Here is a 22,086-nt window from a genome sequence, read left to right as displayed (position 1 = left end):
CACCCAAAATGAGCCTATTTCTGAATACACCAGATGCTCTGAGCATGCTGCTTCCTCTACTATGTATGTGATGCTTTGCTTTGACCTCAACTGTTCTTCCTGGTAAAAATATATTCATTTTCAGAGACTCCTAATTTCACTGGTGCCTAAAATTTTTTTTTGGGGGGGGAAGGTGGGATGTGGAGGAGGGGATACTCATTCAATACTTCTCTGAAAAACATGAACTCCATTAAAGTCAAGTTCCACTATGAAAATATTTCTGTTGGAAATTTTTTGACCAGCCTTAGCATTTAGATATCTAGATTTATGTACACTAATGACTCACATCTCCTTCCTCCACTGATTTTCAGCAGCTTTGCTATTGTTTTGACAAACTGCTCTTTCCTCTTTCATTCTGAAAATAAAACAAAGACCATTGTATCAATCCTTGCCTTTGTTTTCCCTGCCTTTCCAGGTTTTTTGGCTAAAGACACAGCTCTTTTCTGGATGAGGAGAATATCACTTGATTCTTCAGATTTGCCTTAGATGTTGCTCTCTATCATAAAGACAAACCAAATCTCACCATGTCTCAGGTGGCAACTGCTGGTTGTGAGATTGAAATAGCCTTCAAAAAAGAGATTTAAGGGACTAGACAATTGTTCTAGACAGCCACACTCCACAGAAGTTAATTAATGTGACAGACATTGAGTTTATCCTTAACTAACTTGCCTATTCCTAGACAAGTAAGGACAACTTTTACACTCCCTCTCAATGTTAGGGTTCCACTGAGGAGTCACATTTGCTGAGCCCACCTAGCCTGGAGACACCCAACATTCTTTGCCCTATTGGGACTTTCTGCCAGTGTCCAAGTTGGCTCTGCAGCTTTCCTTCCAGGGCCCCTCCGTTTTGACAAATTTGGACTTTACCAAGCTGAAGCTCTTCCAGCCACACCTGGGTGGGGATTTTCAGAAACAGTAGGCCAAAACAGTGACTAAAGTGTTTTACCTCAATAAAGGATAAAAAAAAAGTGACAGGCCCTGCTAAAAATCTCAATAGATTTTATGACTTCAGACAAACACTTTCACAATGGTAGTTTATGAACACCAGATGAGGGTGGGATTGCTCTGGTCTAAATTTAACTGGCCAAAGGTTAGTCTAGCCTAAATCAGTCCCCATTCTCCCCCAGCAGTCAGCAGTGAACTGTAGGTAGCTGCAGAAGTGATTCATTCCAGGTCTATCTGAAGACAGGATGACTCACTGGCTGCAGATAGGTCTGCTGGGGTGGGCAGTCAGGTGAGATGTACTGTGCTGCTGGGCACTGTGTGTTAGCCTGCCCTTAGAACACAGCAACAGCCTCACCTGTAAAATACCCACAGGCTGCATCACCTCCCGTTTGGAGCCAGCCAGGAGCACATACCTGGACAGTCACAGCAGCTCACAGGACAAGCGCTGGCAGGTTCAGCTGCCAGGGCTGAGTCATGTGGCTGAACCCTTAGTACCAGCATCTGTTTGCAAAACTGGCTCTGAGATACTTCTGATAGAGAGAATTATGATTTGGAAAGGTTGTGAGTTCTTTTGAAACATTACACCATTTCAAACAGCTATGACCCAGTATCTTAGCACCCTCTCTTCTTGGCTGCAGTATCACACGGCTCTTTTTAGCTGTAACTACTACCAATAATTGATTATTACTCAATTAAATACAGTGAGAACCTTAAGCCTGAAAAGGAGAACACTTTATAAAGCCAAAATCAAGCAGAGCACTTTATAAAGCCAAAATCATTAAAATGATTCTCACATCAGCTTACTTTTACCTTAGAAGCTCACCAGACTCAAACAGCACAGAGGGTCCAACCCAATTATCAATAAAAAAGTAAAATAGTTGACATATCTTTCACTTTATTCCTGATGAATTTTTCTTGCCTCCTCCACACAATGGAAAACGCCATCATCATAGCTACATTTTTTTTTTTACAGTCTGGGAGCCTTCTAGTTCACTTTTTTCCTTATGTCATAAGAATCCTCCTTGAAGTGATTTAATTTTCACCTCCTTTTTTAGCTACACTGGCTTTTCTCATACTTCTGATGGATTTGTTGCTATGTGGCACGATTCTTCCTATGAAACACATCCTTTTATGATGGACTATTTTGTGTTTCCATTGCACCACCCCATTTGATTTCACTCAGAACCACCCACCTTTACTTCCTGCTTGGAAGGAATTTGTTGTCTTTGCTTTTCATTTCATCATTGGTCATACTGGCAAAGGTGATCCTGACTGTGCAGAAAACATTGTTGTTTTTCCAGCTATGTCTTTGAGGTTTGTCACAACGATTAGAAACACTAGGAAAGGCTGGGAAGGCTGCAGGAAATGGATATTGGAGGGTTCTTGATACTGGAAATATTTGTACTGGGCAGTGTTTATGCTTTGCAGTCATTCCCAGGATGTTAACATGCTACATGTATACATCTACAGCAAAGCACAGCACTTACCCATGACCAGAGTCATGGATACATAAGTTCCATACCATAAGTTCCATACCATAAATTCCTCATGATTCTCCTGCCTCCTCCGCTGAACTGTGAATCTGGATGAAAACCCAGGCTTGTAGCAAATTGTGAACTGTAAAATTTGTGTCTTTCTCTTTCTTGTTCCCATACAGTACCTGAAGAGTCCTAAATGGTTGGATGGTTTTGATCTGGATCATTACTGTGTTTATAGAACTATGAAAAGTATTTATTTCAAATGAAATATACCTATATATACCTTGAAAAGATATCTATGTAGAAGAATGTTGAGTAAAATTAACAGAGAACAAATACAGGAGTCCTTGGTCAGTGTTTCACTTGTTTCTGTTCAGCTGAGCCCTGTGGCAAGCTGAAACTAAGCAGAGGGAGGACTGCTGAAGGACAATTGAGCACATGGACATTCGCAACACTTCGGAATCAATTTTATTTTACAGTTAAAGTAATGCAAATAGATTTAAATCCATGCTTCTAATTAAAACAACAGTTTCCTGTGCCTCCCAACTGCAGGGAGAAGCTGAGATCTGTTCTGTGATGAAACATCTCTTTCACAATTTACTGCAACTTTCCTAGATCTTGCCAGCTCTGCTGAACCATTAGATAGGATGTAAATGCCTTTCTTAGGGTACTCTGAAGAAAGACAAAAATCCATCAAATTGTGTACCTTTGGGAGTTAAACATTACTCCAAATTAATTTTCCTTGTTTCCCTGCATTTTGTAGGGCATGATTTTTTATTGCATTATATTCATTTTTAACACAAAAAATCTTAAAGGTTATCACTATGTAGTGTGAGGTAATGAGCAGACTTAAGATTTTTTATGTACTCCTGCTTTTGTACAAACATTTTACACATGAGAACTGTTGTTAATATTGGCCTCAGTCCTCAGGTAAAGCAAGATGCTAGCATAATACAAACCACACTGATTTATGTTGCAAATATTTGAAGACCAGGGGAATTTATTTGTGACAGTTTGAGATCAAGCATAGGTAAATGGGGTGTTAGACAAAGTGCCCATGGAAGAAAATTTTTCTCTTGAATAGTGCACAATAAGACTCTCAGGCACGTGGTGTGATTCTTGGAACTGTCCTGTACAGGGCCAGGAGTTGGATTTGATGATTCTCGTGGGTCCCTCCCAACTCAGCATATTCTATGATTCTATGATCAGCAGGCAGAGAAGTCCTCTTACCATCCTACCACTTTGTTTCTACAATTGTTTTAGAGCAATGTAAGATTATCTATGAATGCCACAAACTCTGCAGGAATAAGATGGTCTTTCTACCTACTGTAGGGTAATAAAATTATACAATCTAAATATCTGAAAATTTAAAAAAATTGGAGCTGCCAGACAATTTGTCTTTGGATGTTACACTGAAGGCTTGTTCACAGAAGTTACACGATTTTCAGCCTCTTTACAGTAATTGACATCAAGGAATTTAATCCTTTTTTACAATGGAATCCTATTCTCATTGTTGTCAGAGCAGATGGAGGCAGCTCTGCAGATGCTCTTCTTAAACCCAATAGATGCCTGGAGAGTCACCTCAGCTTGTGTTTGCCAGTGAACCCAACAGACTACATCAGTTTGATGTTGGTTGACTCTTACATGTGATAAAGTTCTTAAATTTACTTTCCTGCAGGAAATAAATGTTGAGTGAAGACACGTTCCCAAGAAAGAAATGAGTGGCGAACTGCATCTTTCCAACAATCTCAAGAGATACCTTGCTGTCCTGGGTTCCACACAGAACTGCCTCAATCTTTCTTTTTCAGTTCTGCCACTGCTAAGCTTACCCAATTGGCTTTCACTGTCCCAATGCTCTTTTTTGGCCCCACCAAACTTCCTAGAAGGTTTAAACTATAGTACACCATGAAAAGACTTGTGATTTGGGATTTGATTTTGCAATAGCTATGCTCAGAGTTCTTTGAGGACAAAGCGTCATCACAGCTCTGAAAAATATCCTCTAGAAGACATAAACCAAGCCAAAGATGATGTTACAAACAGGTGTCAAAGAAGAAAACAATGAAAAATTATTGCTAAGCTATGCAGGAAGAACTATATAGATGAAAAAAGACTAGAGTTGGTCTCAGATCTTGTAAGCTTCTGCTTAACTACAGAGCACATTCATTTCTTGACTTTTTGCATGATTAGTTCTTAGTTTCCTTAGGGCAGAAACAGAAAGATTGAGCAGGAGGGTGTAAAACCTAACTGAAAGCACAATTCAGAAAAAAAGATTACAGGAATGAGGATAAATAGAGCAGTGCCATGCGTAATGACTGGCCCAAGAATGAGTTCACTGGAAATGTAAACACGGAAAGGGACTGGCAGAGAGGGCGTAAGATGAGCAACTCAGAGCGATGAATAACTGCGGAAGTGGTTAAGACTTCCTGGTCACCAAAGAGAAAAACAGTGATGCAAGAAGAGGTTGGGCTAAAAGGAGGGAATAGGAGCAGCACTCCCCTTCGTGTGCTCCGCTGTGCCTGCCTCTTTGTGTGTGGCTCCACACCTTGGTGCTTGTTGCTTCAGTGCCCTAATGCTGATCAATAACCGACCAATAATCATGTGGTTTTGTGTTGATGATTGCTACCCTCTGGTTCCTGTTACTGCCTACGAAAAAAACATAAAATTTAGTACTCCTGTTGAGCTCTTGATGATTGACCAAACTTGGAAACCCAGACAATCACAGCTCTTAGATATTTTTAACCATAACTGCTGAGGCAACTCAAGTCCAGTACAAATGTGCAAGCTAATTTTACAAGATTTCGTCTCCTTTCAGTAACTAGATTGATTCCTGGAGATGGATATATGTGCCTGACTTCGACCTGGAAGGGTTTTTTCTATGATACTGTTTACTTTTCTGCTGTATCACAAATTTTACTGGCAAGTATAATTGACCAAAGTTCTCAACACCTTTTGTCATGGAGACCTTGACAGACTGCTGTTACATCACGGCCTGCAAATGAGCTCAGTAGTCCTTTCTAAGCTCATTTTATTTCCAAGGATGGGGCATCTACCACCTCTCTCTACAACATTATACTTAAGTGAATTGACATAGTCCCTGTTAAGTATCACAGGATAAAGCCAGGATAAATACGGCCCAATCAAATTTGACAAAATTTGAAGGCATCTCTGCAGAGTAAAGCCAAATTCTGTATTTGTTTATTTGCCTGCTGTTGACATAGCATAGGCCTTCTTCGGAAAAAGCTCTTGGAGATACTAAGTACTTTTGCAGTGGTGTGTTCAGAATGCCTCAACATCTACAACACATCTGAAAAGACCTTTTTTCTGGGTTCTTTCCAACACCAATTTACTACTCAGAGACTAATCAGAAGCAAAGCAGTGGATGGGTAAGCTGTGACTTTCAAAGGTTACTTGCACTAGACAGTGAGAGCAGGAGCTTGCCAAACCTGACTCCTGGAAGAAATCCACTGGACTTCCTAAAATATGGGATAAAGGTGTTACCTGAAAAAATTACTTAAGAGCAATGTTCCTAACTGGTCAGCTGGGCTGTAGCCCAAGGTCATTCTCAGACTACAATGGGTCTGTCCTCTCTAAGGCAGCAAGATGAGCAAAGGCTTGCTATGGGAGACTAACCTCTGTAGAAAGGGGGATGCATGTATTTCACCCTTTCCAGACTTGCTTCATACCTTGCACTGACATAGGTCACACAGGATTTGTGAGAGGAAGGTTACATGTCAGTGATAATAAAGTTGCTCTTGGGTTTTTGTGGAAGATCCCAATCTGCACAGCAAGCCTCCTTTTGCTCTACCTCAAGTTGCCTTCAAATGCTGGCTGGTGAAACACTTGAGTCTGAGCAGATTAGACCATACCAAAATGGTAACTATGAAACTGGAGTGCATTGTTTTCTTGTAAAAGTTCAATGTATGCAATCATTATTTCTGCTCATTTCTTCACAAAATAAATAAACAGGTATTTAGCATAATATACTGAATTCTTTCTATGAAAAGGACAGTCAAACAACAGTTTTTTATAAGATTCTGGAGATAATATATTTTCCAAGTAGAACTTCAAAATCCCTCCCAATTTGGACACTGGCTGAGATGAGTGTGATGTTGCCTGCAGCACATAGTAGCTTTTGACAGTGAGCAAGACTAAACAGAATACTACATTTGGAAAAAAATAGTACCCTTCAGAAATAAACTCTATTTTTCAGCCATATTCTGAAATTTAAAAAATTAGAATATTGTAGAACAGCCTTAGCCTCATAAATTCAAATTTACTGGTATTGAGAGCTACTAGTTATTGTGTCACATCCTTGTGAGATTCCATGCCTAAGCCCTCAGCCAGGAGTCTGGGCATGGCTCAGGGATGCATTGCACTTTGAGGTGTTCACAGTCAGCCTCATTCACAGAGAAATTAATTCCCTAATGAGATTCCAGCTTTAAAATAATAGCACTTTATTGGAGACAGCAAAATAAAAGTATACTTTAAAAAAACAAACATTACTTCTCAGAGTGGTAGTTTTATTTGTATGCATTCAAAAGCACACAATTTTTTTCACAGGAACATAAGCATAACAATGGTGAAACATCCGTATCAGATCCAACTAGTATTTCATTTCAAAGGATTCAAAAGCAGATGCAAGAAAACTTCACAGGAGGCAATGGCAGGAAAACCTGCTCCAGAAAATGTTTCTGCTTAATCCCCACCAGTGTAATGTTTGGCCGATTTCATAAAACATGTGGACTTATACCCCTTAGAAAAGTAATATATATATATAGAAAAATCTGTATTTCTTATAGATTTCTGTACAGTAATATTTACAATATATTGCAAAGATTTCAGTCTTATCTCCATATTCCAGACCATAAACCCCAGACTTTGTACCTTTCTCCTGTTATGCCACAGCTGCAGACATTGCCCCTTGTCACAGCACTGGAGAACCATGAAACATTTGGGTGTAAACAGCAATTTGCTCTGTACACTTGCATCCCATTTGACTATTTTGTTTACATAGTTCTAGTCAAACAAAATAATTTATGACTAGCCTTTGTCATCAGACGCTGTTTTAGGCTCCCTAGACTATTGGAAAACCAGCTCCATTGCTAAAACTTCTGTTCAAACTGCAACAGCCCACTTTTCCACAGTTTAACACCAAAGCTGGAAAATTCCACTCATCCCAAATAGTAAAAAAAAACCCAACCAAACAAACAAAACAAAAACAAAAACCAAACCAAAAAATGTGGTGGGTTTCTTTTTTTTGAGAAAAAAATAAGTAGTGGCTAACATTAGCAAGTTCTTCTTGTTTTGAAGGATATGACTGAAAGACCCAGCAGAAGAAAGAACCCTTTACACGTAACAGCAACAGGAGCGGAATGAACACCAGAGCTCTCATCATTTGGAAAAAGCACTGAATTACCCATTCCCAAAATGTATGGGGAAAGAAGGTTGTCATCTATTTGACAAACAGGCAATGTGAATTATTAGCTTCCACAGAAAGTATTATTAAATAAAGGGAATCTACAGCTTAACAGGCAAAGGTCTTAGACATGTCCACATCACCTCAGAAATAAATGGGAGTGATTGGGATTCCTACGGAGTTTGAATAAAGCTGAAGAAATTTTGCCTCATCAATGTGGAAAGTCACCTGAATCCTACCGAACTATCCACAAAGACAAAAAGAGGGACTAAAAAAGTATTCAGAATGAGTCTAGTTCTGATTTCACTAGCCTCTGCCATAAAATCCTCATTGATTTTCAGAAAGCCTGATGTTCAGTATTTTCAAGCAAATTAAATGTATTCCTTCCTAATATTGAAAACTCATGAGTAATACATCTTTCATCTTAACTTTTGAAAGCTGCTCAACTGACAGAGGAACAACAAACAGAAGTTTGAAACTGAAACAAAAATTTTCCTTGGAAACAAAACAAATTAATTCTCCTGTGGCAGAGAAGTGGATTGTAACTCAAAAGATTTTTCCTGCATTCTGAGCTATCTACAGTAATCCATGTTTTTGAAGAAAAGCATTCCTTAGCTCTGATATATAAATATATATGTGGTACAGCATCTTCCTGAGAGCATGAACAGAACACATACAACAGATTATGTCCCTGACTAATAAATCTAGACTGTGATCCTTAAAAACCTGCACCTTCAGTGTATAAATCTTATCATATTAGCAGCATCTTGAAGTTTTCTGAGAATCATCCTTTTATAATAATGTAACAAATATATATGGAGATTTCGTTATGTAAGAAAATATCCACATATGCTATCTTCTCTCCAAGTTTGAAGGAGCTCACACAAACTACTTAGTTTTCTCCCAGCTGAAAAGTGGATTCCACAATTATTTATCTGGAATAGTTATCTAAAGAACTTCAGACATGTAGGCCTTAGTAGCTAACACTAGAAACAGAAGATATTGCATTTCCAAACTGGTGCTGTGATTGAGAACTAACCATCCAAGGACTGACAAGCACATTTAAAACCCATGGAAGGGCAACTCAGATGATATTTAGCTGATGTTGATGAGCTCTTCAAGGGCAACTCTTCCACAACCATGATAACACAAAGGAAGCTTTTAACCTCTGCAGGACCAACAGCTGAAGTCAACATTGTGCCAGTCAGGCAGCTTTCACAGATGGGTATCACTGCAAATGAAAGGGAAAGTGGCTTTTTTTTTTTAGCAAGCAATGACAAACTGGGGTGTTTGATACAGCCAGGAAATTCCATGAGTTACTGCAGAGGCCTCATTCACTACACTAGTGATCCAAGTATCACCTTTTAAAACATGTTTAGCTCAGGCAGCTCAAATGAAGCATTTTACTGATGGTATTGAGCGAGGAGTTGTCTACACTGGGTGTCATCAGGACATTCCCTGGCTTGGCTGTGCCCTAACATGCCTTCCTGCCTGCCAGCGCAGCGATGCCGCCTTGCACAGCCCTACTGCAGACCCACACTGGGGAAGTGTGGCTTAACACAGCCTGGCACAGCTCCCTAATGCCATTCTGTAACAGCCTGCCCACTCACTGCCTAAAAACAAAGGTGTCACACCACGACTGCCAAACCTTGCCATGTTTGCCATGTCAGACTCGGGCACACAACACAAACAAATTGTACCGTTCTGCAAGGCAGAAACAATGCCTCCCTCAATACCTGTTTCCTGGTACCATGCTCCTGAAGTATTTGGTGCTATTCTTTCCCAATGGCTGAGCAAACTGTGTACAAACTAGCAAGAGCAAACTAGATGGATACAAGGTACACCAGCTTGGCTTGCACGCTCTCAGAGAAAGCATGTTTGCCAAGTATCTCAGATAAGGCCACCAGAGTTAGTCCTCACCAGCCAAGCAAATGATGGTGAATGATATCAGGATGAGCTCTGATCAAACAGCCCTGGTAAGGCAGAGCCTTTGGAAATCCAGGTGGAGTCTGTCTGCAAGGGAACACCTGACCCAGAGGTCATTGCCACTTTCTCCCTCATCTCTGTTGACAAATCCATTTCTGGAAAGAGATGGGTGCACAAAACAGACCTTCTGTCACAGCCTGGAATGACATCCTGAGGCGGTGAGCTGATGTTGAATATTATTGTGGATGGCAGCTGCTGCCATGCTTCAATTTCCCAGGGGATTTTGTTTCCTGCTGTCTTGCTGGGGCACAGTTCACAATCTCCACTTTTCATTGCAGTCTTGGACACTCTTGGGCTTGACAAGAGTGAGGTTTCCAGGGGATGGGGATGAAGGTAGGAAGCAATAACAAAATACTAAACTTGGACAAAGTACACATAAGCCAGATGAAGAAACAGTTTCTTCCTGCGTCTGGTTTTGTTCAACTTCCAAGTCAACAACTCTGAAGAAAGAAGAAAAACAGAGTGATTTGTTATTTATCACATCAGACAAGCTTAAGGTGATACTCTAAAGCTTTTATTCAGCTGCCTGTGGCTACTGCCAACATAGTAAATTACCCTCCCTGGAGATTTCCACTTGAATAATGCCCGCCCATTTAAGAATGATGAGAAACTCAAGGCTGAATAATACCTTGATTCATCTCAGGAAGGAGGATGCAGAGTGAACCCCCATCCTAGAATCAAGCAGAACTGACAGTGAGAGGAACTGAACTGCAGAGGTCAACTCAGGCAGCTTTCCACCAAGAAACAGCAATGAGCTGTTAGCATCTTGCTAAGGACCTCAGTTTTCTGAAGCTCACAACCCACACTCTGCAATCATCTCTCTGATGCAACATGCTAAAGAACCTGATCCTTCAACCAGCTCTTTTATTTACATGGTGCTCCACCAGGTCCCAGAGAGCTCATGAAAAATTAAACAGAGAACATAAAATATGAATGGAATGATCACTGGCCCATAAAAGCTCTGCAGTTCTTGAAAGGTGTTTTACAAATAATGAATGTTGGAATTGCAGAAATAAGGTTTCTGCCTCATTATACAAAGAAGATGCAACAATTTTCAAGCCTTTGTAGAAAACCAGGAACTTCTAAGGATGTGCCTGGGAACACCAGGAAGAGCACATTGCTCCCCAGCAAAGAACAGCAGTCCATTGCCCTTTAATTAGCAAGCTAAACAGAGCCAAACACTTGGCTATTGTGAAGACATATAGATACCTGACTTGATGCTGTATTGTCAAAGTGTAGAACTGAGTGAAAATTTAGACCAGAACTCCAAGACTCATCTTGCAATCACATGATGATAAACAACTCTCTCCTTAAATTCTGTCCAGTACATGTAGTATTTAACTAATGGTAACTCTTGACAACCCTTGTCATTTATTCTGGGTGCAGTGTACAGGTATTTTTAGCTGACCTTTATGAACTTCCCACTTCTGTGGCCTAAACGATAAGTATGTTCTCAGTTTTCAGGAACTACCTGACAGATGAGATCCAACAGTTGAGAGTTAGCCCTAATAGTCTTAAAATTAGGTTTATAAATAAGGACCCTCTGAATTATTCTTTCCTAGGCTGTCAAAGGAATTGGTACCAGAGTAATTAAAGTTATTGCAGAATGAACAAAGGATTACTTGAATAAACTTGTTGTTTTTTTCATTGAGGTCTTTTCACCACCTTGTTAGGCTGTGTACTACAATTTTCTCTTATAAGGTAAAAATAAAAAGCCATTGACCAAGCTCATGTGAGGTTACACTGGTTCAGCTCCTGGTACTTCCCACCCCTCTGCCCTTGCCTTTGCCTTGGTGCAGCACCTCCTCTGCAGACTGCATGCTCCCAGGGGCCCTCACCAGCATCTCCTGCCTCAGCTGCAGCACTGGACACGCTCAGCAAATGGATGGGGAAAGGACCAGCTGCTTCCTCTGGAGCCAGCTCTGTGGTGATGACCTGGACCTTACCCCCATCAAGGGCACTCAGGAGCAAACAGGCTTTTATTTGGTTGTTTTTCTTGCGTGGTTCATGCTTGCTGGAATCTGCCTCCCAACCTCTTGTTTAGCTAGGCTGGCAGCTGCAAGGAGCTTCACAAACCACCACCTCCCTCATTTTGTGTATCTCCCTGGCCTTTTATCACAGAAGGATGAGCAAGGAGAAAGGATTAGTTTGGGACAGCCCTTTTTTATCTCTAAAATTATTTGGGAAAGGATTTGTTACATAACAACACTTCTTTTAAGTTGTCAGCCGGATACCTGAGAACATTCTTATCAGCATGGCCTACAAAAGCTTTGGTATAATGGCTCTCTCCCTGTCTTCCTCCTCTTGCAGGAAGAAAACAGACTTCTGAGAAAAATTCTAAAGATGAACCGAATTTCACATCATTAAAATCAGTTTCAAGTAAATGGATTTTTGCCTTATATGGATTAAAGGAATTTAGAGCGACAGCCTCACATCCACATAGGAACGAGGCTCAAGCACTACAATTCCCCACATTTGTAGGGCCCATGTACTCTATCAACAGCAGTATCTACATCAAATGATGTTCTTCTCATGCACCAATTACAAACTGTCAGAAAATATACTTGTAATCCTTCAAACCAAGACCTACTCATGAAATTTTTAAATACCTCACGGTAAGCTGCGGTAGTTTTCCTAGGGGCTTTATGTACTGGAAGAAGAAAAACTCCTATCTCATGGATTATCAACACCACAGGCTCCATGAATATTCTTCTTTTCCAGATGATACCGCTTTTATTAAACCCAAGACACTGGCTTTTACCAGAGCCAAACTTGTCATGCTTCTGTCTGTGAAATAACTGATTTCTAAGCATCGATCCACACTTTTGTGTTAATTATATTTCTCTTAAAACACTGGAGCACTCTGCTCACCAAGGCAAAATGCACAACCCATTCCCAGCTACCAGCACCAACCACACAGCAAAACCCGCTGCAGAGGAACACCCAAACTCTGTGAAATGCTATGAGGAACAAACTGGAACAAACTTTTAGGGTCCCAACAGGAAGCCATAGAGGAAATAAGATTTATAGCAGGGCACTGATTCAGTTTTGCTTTTCTGATACTTGGGGGTGTCTATATGTAAGGAGAAGGAGAGAGACTGAAGTAAAGGGGAAAACTGTAGCAGTGTAGGGTAAATACAGTGCACTCCTGATGAGTAAGTTTCAGCAGTACAGTATAAATACAGGGTACTCCTAATTAGTAGTAGACTCTTCACTCTGTTATCCAAATAACTGTAACTAAAGGTTGAATACATTTCTAAGGCTTTTTCCTAGCATTTAATCTAGCAGAAATTAGAAGAAATAAGATATTTGCAAAGCAGGAATCTGCAAAGTGCAGGCATCCTTCATAGACACTGACTCTTTAGTTTTCTGTAGGGAAACTGATCTAAACCTGGCAAGCTGCAAACATTTACTTGTTTGTATTTTGGTTTTTGTAATAACACAGATTTCTGCTTTGCAAAAAAGCCATACCTGGAACATGTGGTAAACAAAATACATTTTCCTTCAGCCCTTCCCGAAAAGACTAATATAAACCATGAGAAGTTAACTGCTCTGTAAAAAGGAAAGAGAAACGCAAATTGTCAGGGCGAGGCTTTGCACACACCTTGAGTTCGCCAGGCTCCAACACATGCTGAATGAAGCCATCACGCCAGTTCCTGGATCACCTTATTGGCCTCCTTGGCTTTCTTACACGTGTACAACCATTTGATTATCCGAGCGTTGCGCTCAATCACAGAGGTGCTGCTGGGGACCTGCTCGGTGAGCTCATCCTCCAGCAGCCCCTCGTCCCCGCTGTGCCTCGTGAACTCACTGTCCGATGTTGCCACGCTGATGCTGCGGATCTTGAAGGAGACGTTGTCAGACACCACAGAGAAGTTCTCTCTCCCAAGATCCTCAATGACCTCCTGCTCCAGGCCACAGTACTTGAAAAATGTTTCAAACTCAGCATAGGACTTAGAGTAGCGAGAGCTGATGTCTGACTGGGAGCGATGGAGACCTCTCCTCTTCACCTCCTTGACCTCTTCAGGAGGTGTACTCAGTTTTGAGGGTCTCTCGTGCTCTTTTGTACATACCCCTGACCCTTCAGCGCTCACAGGGAGAGTCTGTACGGTTCCATGGTCGCTTGGCTCACGGTCACCATCTTTTGCTGAGAAAGGCTCACTGCTCTCGGTGGTTGCGATGTCCTCCATGACTCTGGGCAACGCAGGGGAAGCCAACTGCTTCTCCTTTATGGACCCATGGAAGATCCTCCTCACCAAGTTCCCCCGTGGGCTGTCCTGGCTTTGACCTCTCCCGAGCTCACATTTCTGACGGTAGATCACCAGGGAATCCGGCCGCATCTGCCTCTTGGTGCTGCGCCTGGCGATGGGGGGGCCGTGCTGCAGGGGGGCTCGGCAGGAGCTCCCGGCCGTGCCCGGCTCCCGGGGCTTCGCGCCCGCGCCTCTGCCCAGCTCCCTGCTCGCTGCTCTGCTCTCCACGGAGCAGGTCTCGCTGCTGCTCTCCGAGGCTGAGCTGAGCGCGATGACGGGATCCTGCCTGGTTCCGATGACCTGCTGGCTCTTTACGTACTTGGCCTTATCGGCGGCCAGTCTCTCCACGGCACTTTTCCTGCCCGGCTTGCCGGCCTCCAGCTGCCTGCGGAGGTACTCGGGCCCCTTGTTGAGGAGCCGCAGGGGGAGGGAGGAGTGCAGGTCGGAGACGGCGTGCATTCCCACGGCCCGGGAGAGTTCAGCTGGCATAGCAATTGCAGGGACGCGGATCCTGCTTCCAGTCCCGAGAGGGAAGTGGGATAAGAAATTTTTTTAAAAATTAAAAAATGGAGAAAAAAAGAAAATCGCGGTGTAGGACAGCCCGCGCGCGCAGGCGGCGGCTGCGCGCTCCGAGGGCCGCGCTCCCCGCTCCCCGCTCCGTCGGGGCGCCGCGTGTCCCGCCCGCCCGCCGGCAGGCACAGCCAATCCCGGCCGGCAGGAAGGGAGGGAAGGGAGGAGGGAGGGAGGGAAGGAGGCAGGAGCCGCCCTGGGGGGCCCGCGGTCCGGCCCCCGTCGCCTCCCGCGGCGCTGGGGCGGCCGGAGCTCCGGGGGCTCGGCGGTGCTGTGGGCGCGGGGTGCCCGCTCCGCCGCCGGGGCACTCGCGGGGTTTGCTCCCCTCAGAACCGCCTGTGCCGGGCCGCCGCCTGGGAACGGGGCGCTGCTTGAGGGCTGACCCGGCAGACCCCCGTGCATCTTCCCCTTCGGGGCCACCACCTTGCCCCGCTCCTTTCGCGGCCCTCACGCGGAGCGTTCGCCCCGCGGGTTTCACTGACCGGGGGCTGCGCTCCAGCAGGAAACTTGGGAATGATCGGGAAAGGACGGGAAAGGACGGGCTTCCAGAGCACAGCGGCAGAGCGCAGTCCGGGCACGCCCGGCGGGCAGCACAGATGTGCCCCCAGCTGTGCCCCAGCTGTGCCCCAGCTGTGCCGGCGGCGTCCTGCCCTTCCCGGGCAGGGGACGCGTCTGTCCCTGGGCCGCTGCTGTGCTGCGGCTGGGCACGTGTAAAGTGCAAAGTGCAGTGGGATGGCATCAGTCCGAACTGCGTGTCGCAAATCTTTGCCCTTCAGAAACATAGGGCAGAATTCCCATCTGGGGCTGGCAGTTCTGAACAGGCAGGACAGAGCCCTTGGCTGTAATGTAAACTCCCGAAAATTAGACTTGTAAGCTACCTGGGGCAGTTCAACTTTGAACTCGTGGTCTCATGTGAGATGCACTGTAATAACTGAATTATAGATAACTTTTGTTCTAATACAGGAAACAAAAGCCAGTTTATATCTGCGGGTTTTTTCATGCATATCTTTTGCAGGTTTGGCTTGGTTTTAGTTTGTCTATTACTTCTGGGGGAATACTAGAATACTTTTGGTAATTGGTTCATACTTCATCATTACAGTCACTAAATTGTAGCCAAGAAGTTTTGAAAGAAAGAGATGAACCTCCCTGTTCTTGCTGAAGTTTCAGGGTACACCACTTTGCTACCAGAAAGGTTCTCACTGTGTCAAGAGAAAGTTTATGATCAACCTCGGAGTCAGAGTTTGGGCTAGCTCTTCAGTGAAGACCTTCTTAGAAACACACATAACAGACAGAAATATTCTCTTACCAACATGGTTTTCCTGCTGGTTTTCACCTTAATTTTACATCATCTTTGTTTCTAGACATGTAGGTCTGAACTCCAGAAGCCCTATAACACAAACAACTGCCTCTTCACAGCAAGAATCCCAGATATGATGCTTGCCTAAATCATGACTGAAATTTGTAACATACCTTGAAATCACTTAGAGTGAAATTCTTGTTGATATGTAGAATGGGTGCAGTTCTTCTAGAAATAACTTTTTTTTTTGTTTGTTTTACAGGTATACAAATAGAGCTGATTCACATAACAACTTACCTAAAATCAATATTCTTGAAAACTGAGAGACAATAATAAAAGTTTAAGCACAGTTAATTACTAGGGAAATCTTTCCTGTTAAAGTGGTTCATACACAGATGTGTAAGAGTGTATTAATATCATTACATATTGAAATGCTTCATGGGATGCTGGGCATATAGAGAAGGCTGGTGTTTTCTGACAATTTGACAATTATTCTGAGCAATAAGCTGATAGACATAATGAATTACTAAGACATAATGATAGACATAATGAGTTACTAAGGTTTAATTCCCATATTGACAAATCTGCCTTATTTTTTTCCTTCAACATTTTCCTTAGTGTTCTATGGCACTGAATAATGTAATAACACATATTCACATTTCTCCATGCATTTTATCTTGTGTTTCTTCCAAATTCTAGTGTCTTGTAGAAGCTTTAAGAACTTGCAAAAAAAAAAATTGTTTGCATTCATTTGAAATAATAAGAAAAATGAACGCACACACAAGTATCAATTAGAGGGGTCTTATTAAACAACTACAATTCAGTTATTTATCAAGGTTGTTCATTCACTCTCTGAAATATTATATAGTTTTCCTTTCTCTTAAAATGTCCTTGGCTTTAAATGCATGCCTGAACGACTTTTGATGGAATATATTCATTTTCCAGCCAGTTTCGTCCTTGTCTCACTGACAAAAGTACATGTGAGTTTTGATTTTCCATGAAGTGCATGTCACAAGAAATTTCTCATGAAAAATTGCAACAGCAATTTCCAGCTGACTTTCCAGATATGTGAGATTCTTTTCCCTGAGAATCCTGGGTGATGACAACAACATTTAAGGGGAAGAAGAGTCTTCCCAGGGTCAGAAAACATTGCAAGCAAAAAAATTCTGTCTCCCTTTAGCAAGGTACATCAATATAGCAGCTGCACAGTTAAATGATACTTTAAATATATTTAGGTCACATATATTTTAAAACTTAAATGCATTTTAGTTTAAAATATGATTTTCTGATTTGAAATACCTATACTTGTATTTCTTGGAATTAGCTTTTATATTTTTGGATACACCCTTACGGTATTTAAAGAAGACAGAGCCATTGCATTTCTTCCTTCTGGAAAGTGGAGAGAAAGAGAGTGTATTATGAGAATCCCAAGCAAACCACCTTTGCCCTCTGTTCCAGAATAGGCTTGCAGATAATAAAAAGGAAATAAAAATGGGTGCAGCAGCACCTATCCTGTCAGCTGACATCAGTCTCCCTCTGGCACCAATGCATTAGGCAAAGGTAAGAGAGGCAAGCCCTGCACACACTAAACCTGAGCTGACACAAAGAGTTTTCCCACAGAAGGAGAGTTCTGCAAAGCACCTTCGAGTCAGCTGGCATTTAAAGTTAGCGTGAAACACAAAGCAGTTGAATTTTATGTGGGGTAAGAAAAACCACTTCTCACTGAGTTTTTATTAATAAGGGATGTTTTCAGAGCACAGCTGGAGTCTGAGCCAGACACAGGATTGGTACAATGTCACTGCAAGCAAACAGTACAATGTGTGCAAAGCTTAGGTCATTGCTCTCACTGCTCCCACCCCATTGCCAGTGTGACACTCTGAATTACAGTGGTCAAAGGGCAAAAATGAAGTCGTGGCAGTGGGAGGTAAAGGCAAGGAGGAAAGAAGAGAAAGGGGAGCTCAAGCCCTGACAGAAAGAGGACACTGCCATTTTGGAGACCACCAGAACAGCTGTGTCCCAGGCAGGACTGAGGTTTGTGCCCCCAGCAGCTCTCAGTGCAGGTGGTGCAGCCCACATCAGGGGGTGATTCCCTTCATCTGTGCCACCGAGTGGTGCCACCGAGTGTCCTGTTTGCTGCACTGGGGGGATGCAAAGCAGCCACAACACAGAAATGAACAGTTTCCAAACAGCTGTCTCCAGTGGGGACATTTTAGGCCTTTCAGCATGAAATCAGTGACTACTGTCTCTCAGATTCACACAACAGTAGATATAGGCATGCCATCTTCAGGAAGAATTTTAAGACTCAGGGCTTGAGCACTGCGTAGCAGAAGCAGACCCACATCACTTGTATGTCTTCTTTTAGCCCCTCCCACCACTGCCAATTGCTTAGCATCCTTTTCACCATTGTGATTTTGGTTTTTTTACTTCATTAGACAGTTTGGCATCGTAATCAGAAAACATCTTCCTCCTAAAACCAGTCCAGCTTGCTCCCAATCATCATTAGTGGGCTTCATTTTTTGGAAATTCACCCCAGGTGTACCACTTTCCAGGCTGAGCAACCATCATGGCTCTCAACAGGAGTGTGTAATTTACATCACAGGGATTCATGGCAACATATGGGGAGCCTTATTAGAACAAAGAGCAGAAAAAAAGTGATGGAATATCACAGTGAAAACAAGAGATGAAAGGGAGAACAAATGCAGCATGCATTACACCAGGCAATTACAATGGCGAACGTGCTAGCCATAGCATGACTATGACCCTTTTTATACCTTCTTGTCTGTGCAGCATATCTGAGTCTACACTTATTCCTCTTTTCATACACCTCTCACATGCCTAAAATGTAAAAATAAAAAAATCCAATCCAGGTTTGATGCCTAACATATTTAAGTGTGGGTCAAAATATTGAGATTGAATATTTTGATATGAAAAGGCTGATATGTTTATCATGCTGTCTGATCAAATTCATTGAGTAATTTGGAAAGGAGGGGAAGAGCCAGAGTTTTCACAGTAAAATACAGCTATGATGCTGTAAAGAAAATAAGTAATTTAATTCCCAGAACAACTCTGATCCTGAAAGGAATTCCTTGAATTTTGAATTGAGATACTTCATGAAGGAACACGTGTTACATGTGTTAAAATAAACTTTGCACTCAGAAAAAGGTTCTTACTGTTGCTTTTGTCATGTATGAGTTGGATAAATGTTCACATTGTGTTCCCCATATGCCTAGTCATAGCTTGCAGTTGTAAAACTGCCTCTCAGTGTTTGCAACATCCTTTACCAACCACCCAAACTCAAACACAGTCACTTCACCCAACAGAGGGATGGGTCAGGGCACTTCTTAAATACTTTATGAATTTTATAAGCAGCATTGCTGCAATCATCAGCATTTTTATCCACACAGTTTTCCTCTGTAAAGGTCCTGCAAGCCTAGTCTCATGTATAGTTAGCTTTGAACATAGAAAAGCCCTTTCATGTCATCTAAAGCTGAAACCCATAAAGGTTTAAAGCCATCCCTGATGTTTTAGGGAACTTCCAGCATCTGTGTGTCACCTCTTTGCTGTCTGCTTGCCTGGCAGATGCCTAAAACAATCAGGGCAAAGCTTTTGCTGCTGCTGTGCCAAGGCAGTGCATGTCTGTCTGTGGGCCTAAGCAGGTGAGAGATAGTGCACACTTATGTTCCATGAATTCCACTGTGTGTTCATACACAGGCAGATTAGAAAGTACATGAAAGGTCACTGATTATTGAACTTCTGACAGAGAATTGCCTGTTGTCTGTTACATATAATTTATATCATGGTAGTTGGGGTACTCACCTGGCAAATGTGAGAGACAATCTTCCCCTCCCAGATTTGCAGCAAATTTTCAAAACTGGATTTCTTGCTTCCCAACCCAGTAGTTATAATGTGGGTCTGTAGTTCATTGTCATTCAGATTCTGTTGCTGAAAACCTGTATATTTTGCTTCTCTAATTAGAAATTTGCTGAAGGCATGGTCAGAAGATATTAATTCTATAACCTAGTGTGCATGCACCTAGAAATTTCATGGATTTTTAGTTACTCTTGCAAAGTGGAAGGATTTATCAGGGATTGTTGAAAAAGTCTCACCTTCAATGCTGTTTAAGATGTTCACTGGAAATGTGTGTTCAAATCATGGAATGGTATCTGAAAACTTCATCTCTTCTACCATACTTGCTGACATGCTGCTATAAGCTCTCCAGTCGCATTTTCAATGATACAGACTTGAGCACAGAAATCAAGCAACAAGATATGTTCATACTTCATACATGTTCACTGAAAATCCCAGCGATGCATAGGAACCAAACAACACCCAGGAGCACTCTTCAGACTTCTGAATGTCCAACCAGCTTATGCAGGTATTGCCCCATTCAGACACTGACTGCTGGAAATCCCATTCCCTATTGGTCTTATCCATTTTCTGTAGAGTATATTCAATGATTTACAAGCGGTGAGTCGCTGAACTTAAAATGTTTCTATTTTAAAAAAATTGTTACATTATCATTGAGAGAATGCCCATCATAGAGCTTCTTTTAAATGTAACTGAATAAATTTGTCCAACACTATGGTGGACTCCGCTCCTTATGTTTAAGAAACCCATCTGTCAAACAACAAAACACTGGAAATATTACCAAAGGAGCACAGTATCAGAACTTGGAATGCATGGATATGTATAACATGTGAAGTCTGTCATCTTCTGTCTAAGGTTTTAATACCAAATTGAATGAGATCATGGTGTGTCTTTCCCAAGTATTTCTTGTAGTATCTCTAAAGATACAGCTAGCAGTCATTCATTTTTTCTTATCAAGTGATTGCAAATTTAAGTCTCTGTGCTTATGAAATCTATGGAGAACTGACCAGTGCTGTATCTGTACTTCCTATGTAGTAATTTGGGGCCAGAAGAGATCTTGCATGGTCATTGGCAAGTGAAGTCTGCATGTTACCTTTCCACAGAAGCAGCCTTGCTTCTCAGTGCTTTTCATTGCTGAGATACCTTGTGGTTTTCTATGATTTTTCAGTGCTAAGAATCTCTCCCAGATCCCTAAGGATGTGGGTTTGCTGTTCAGTTCTTGATGGACATGTGATAATTAAAGGACCCTGTTGGAGTACAGGCTGTCTAAGGACTCCAAAGGGTAATTGGTTTTTACTGTTTAGGCACAAGAAATATGCAAATGTAGGAAAACTGATAAATGTTCTTGTATGTATTAATGCAGCTTTTTTGCTTCCCCTTTCTAAGTATTTTCAGGTCTCTTTCAGTTTCCTGATGCAAGAGCTCCTTTCAGAGTTTAGATGGGAAAATGAACTAATTTATCAAGACAGTTGCCCTGCCAAGGACAAATGTTTACATTTAACAGTCATCAGTCACTATACCTCTGAAAGTGTGGTGGTTTGTTCTGTCACTTTGTAAAGGACTCTTGTACAGTTCAGACAGAAAAGGCAAATATCTTCCAAGCTCAAAAGGAAGCCTGCACCTTGCCCTGTCTGTATGTACAGAGTAGATAGATAGGCTGTGTCTCCTTAGCCTGGCTTTGGGAATCAGTGCAGGCTATTGGATATTTCCAACTATCCTACTTGGCTAACAACTGAGTTAAATAGTGTAGATGTTGTCAAATAATGTCTGGTTTAGTCTTGAGATCAGAGAATAAATCTGATCTCACAGATGCAATTCTGAATCCTCACTAGAAATTTAATTGTCTGTTTGACCTTTAGATATTCACCATGACATGCAGCAGTTCTATGTATAGGCTAAATGTGAGTTTGACTGAGTCTATTCATTAATTTTCAGCTTTGGTTTGGGAAGATGAGTAATTTTCTGTTACACTACAGAGTTGTGTTTTAACTAAGCTGGACAACATCTGTATTGCAAGTGGTCTCTCTGACACAGTTGTTTATGTGATGAAATCTAGCCTTGTCTTGCCCTTTGCATTGGCAGAGTCTTTCTAAATGCACCCCAGCATAACCTGAGATCCACATAACAACAGAAGAACATTCACAATACTCTTGAGATGACCTGACTACAAATTCTTGATGTACATGAATTTATCTTGAAAGTCATAACAGATTTCTTCTAATCTGATTGACTCCAAAGA

The 22,086-nt window shown here is 42.0% G+C and overlaps 1 protein-coding gene across 1 annotated transcript; it reads right to left on the bottom strand.

The window, feature by feature from the left end:
• Window positions 1-6,926: 6,926 nt before the first annotated feature.
• On the bottom strand, window positions 6,927-14,785 carry FAM110C (family with sequence similarity 110 member C). Its single transcript, XM_084202844.1, has 2 exons — window positions 13,468-14,785; window positions 6,927-10,303 (listed from the first exon to the last, which is right to left on the bottom strand). The coding sequence occupies exon 1, from the start codon at window positions 14,600-14,602 to the stop codon at window positions 13,508-13,510; it is 1,095 nt and encodes a 364-aa protein (XP_084058970.1). The 5' UTR covers window positions 14,603-14,785; the 3' UTR covers window positions 6,927-10,303; window positions 13,468-13,507.
• Between the last annotated feature and the right edge of the window lie 7,301 nt (window positions 14,786-22,086).

Source organism: Fringilla coelebs (genome assembly GCF_963513975.1).
Source record: "Fringilla coelebs genome assembly, chromosome: 3".
Classification (NCBI taxonomy): Eukaryota; Metazoa; Chordata; class Aves; order Passeriformes; family Fringillidae; genus Fringilla; species Fringilla coelebs.
This window is presented reverse-complemented; position numbering and strand designations above follow the sequence as displayed.

What these genes read in the sequence shown, in the direction of transcription:
- FAM110C (XM_084202844.1), bottom strand. Translation starts at nt 14,602, where the DNA reads ATGCCAGCTGAACTCTCCCGGGCCGTGGGAATGCACGCCGTCTCCGAC.